The sequence below is a fragment of the Triticum dicoccoides genome, unplaced genomic scaffold, assembly GCF_002162155.2.
Source record: "Triticum dicoccoides isolate Atlit2015 ecotype Zavitan unplaced genomic scaffold, WEW_v2.0 scaffold174180, whole genome shotgun sequence".
NCBI lineage: Eukaryota > Viridiplantae > Streptophyta > Magnoliopsida > Poales > Poaceae > Triticum > Triticum dicoccoides.
Genome location: NW_021222917.1, coordinates 1 through 2,137, shown reverse-complemented (window position 1 = coordinate 2,137; position 2,137 = coordinate 1). Strand labels below are relative to the sequence as shown.

At 44.8% G+C, this 2,137-nt stretch overlaps 1 protein-coding gene across 1 annotated transcript; it reads right to left on the bottom strand.

Moving 5' to 3' along the window:
* Window positions 1–1,251: 1,251 nt before the first annotated feature.
* On the bottom strand, window positions 1,252–2,131 carry LOC119344581. The gene is made up of 2 exons (XM_037614972.1): window positions 2,003–2,131; window positions 1,252–1,908 (listed from the first exon to the last, which is right to left on the bottom strand). The coding sequence occupies exon 2, from the start codon at window positions 1,824–1,826 to the stop codon at window positions 1,353–1,355; it is 474 nt and encodes a 157-aa protein (XP_037470869.1). The 5' UTR covers window positions 1,827–1,908; window positions 2,003–2,131; the 3' UTR covers window positions 1,252–1,352.
* Between the last annotated feature and the right edge of the window lie 6 nt (window positions 2,132–2,137).

Below are 2,137 nucleotides of genomic sequence, written 5' to 3'. Positions count from 1 at the left end.
TCTCGATTTACCGCTATCATTTTGGGGATACGGTCTAGAGACAGCTACATTCACTTTAAATAGGGCACCGTCTAAATCCGTTGAGACGACACCGTATGAATTATGGTTTGGGAAGAAACCTAAGCTGTCGTTTCTAAAAGTTTGTGGATGCGATGCTTATGTCAAGAAACTTCAACCTGAAAAGCTCGAACCCAAGTCGGAAAAATGCGTCTTCATAGGATACCCTAAGGAAACCATTGGGTATACCTTCTACTTAAGATCCGAGCGCAAGATCTTTGTTGCCAAGAACGGATCCTTTCTGGAAAAAGAGTTTCTCTCGAAAGAATTAAGTGAGAGGAAAGTAGAGCTTGATGAAGTAATGCCTCTTGAAACAGGAAGTAGTGCAACTCAGGAAGATGTTCCTGTGGTGCCTGCACCGACAAGAGAGGAGGTTAATGATGATGATCAAGATACTTCAGATCAAGCTCCTACTGAACTTCGAAGGTCCACTAGGACACGTTCCGCACCAGAGTGGTACGGCAACCCTGTCTTGGAAATCATGTTGTTAGACAACGGTGAACCTTCGAACTATGAAGAAGCGATGGCGGGCCCAGATTCCAACAAATGGCTTGAAGCCATGAAATCCGAGATAGAATCCATGTATGAAAACAAAGTATGGACTTTGACAGACTTGCCCGATGGTCGGCGAGCGATAGAAAACAAATGGATCTTTAAGAAGAAGACGGACGCGGATGGAAATGTTACCATCTATAAAGCTCGACTTGTCGCTCAGGGTTATCGACAAGTTCAAGGGGTTGACTACGATGAGACATTCTCTCCCGTAGCGAAGCTAAAGTCCGTCCGAATCATGTCAGCAATTGCCGCATACTATGATTATGAGATATGGCAAATGGACGTCAAAACGGCATTCCTTAACGGACATCTTAAGGAAGAACTGTATATGATGCAGCCGGAAGGTTTTGTCGATCCTAAGAATGCTAACAAAGTATGCAAGCTCCAGCGATCCATTTATGGGCTGGTGCAAGCATCTCGGAGTTGGAACATTCGCTTTGATGAGATGATCAAAGCGTTTGGGTTTATGCAGACTTATGGAGAAGCCTGCGTTTACAAGAAAGTGAGTGGGAGCTCTGTAGCATTTCTCATATTATATGTAGATGACATACTCTTGATGGGAAATGATATAGAACTTTTGGATAGCATTAAGGCCTACTTGAATAAGTGTTTTTCAATGAAGGACCTTGGAGAAGCTGCTTATATATTAGGCATCAAGATCTATAGAGATAGATCGAGACGCCTCATAGGTCTTTCACAAAGCAAAGAACAGACCTGCTGGAGCACAGAACGTACAGCCGTCACTCATCGTCTTCATCCTCCTTCACTTCACGGAAATACGGTTCACGGCATTTAGCTCCCAACTGATCCTTCTTCTTCCTCAACAGCATGAGCACCCGGCTGCCCTCCGGAGCCAATACACCGTCATCACGCATTATCAGCCCCAGATGTCCACTTTCCCTTCCGTGTGCGATAAGTCTCTCAAACGTGCTCCTCTTGTCAATTACTACTAGAGTTTCTGCCTTACCATCGTCGTCCCTAGGTGGCGTGTACACTCCTTTCTGGGCAGAAGTTAACACTAGTTTGGAGTCAAGACCCCAATCCGAAACATCACCCCACGCATAGTGCATGTGGATTTCTCTACCAGGGATGGTGCAGTCTAAGTCCCTTGGTTCTTCCTTCCTTTTAATTCTCTCCTTCACTTCCATGAATATCCATACGACCCGCCTTGCCTCACAAAATACCAACACAGCTTCTAGGAATGCTTTTCCCATTTCCTCGGTGTCTCCAGTACCCGGGTAATAGCCAAGTTTCTCAAAGATGTGGACGAAAGTGGGGCGCCCTCCAAGAAGAGCCCTGCACTTACAAGATCAATGTGTTAAAAAAATACTCCTAGAAGCAGTTGAAGATATGGCAGAACCAAAAGTACGTACTAATGATCCACACTTACCTTTTCTCATGATCACCTTCTATTGGGAGCTTGCTTGCGCCATCTTTGAGAAAGAATGGAAGGGAAAAGTCATCACTACAATAGTACCACTTGGACCATCGATCATATGCAAAGCTTCTTAAACCAACCAGGTAG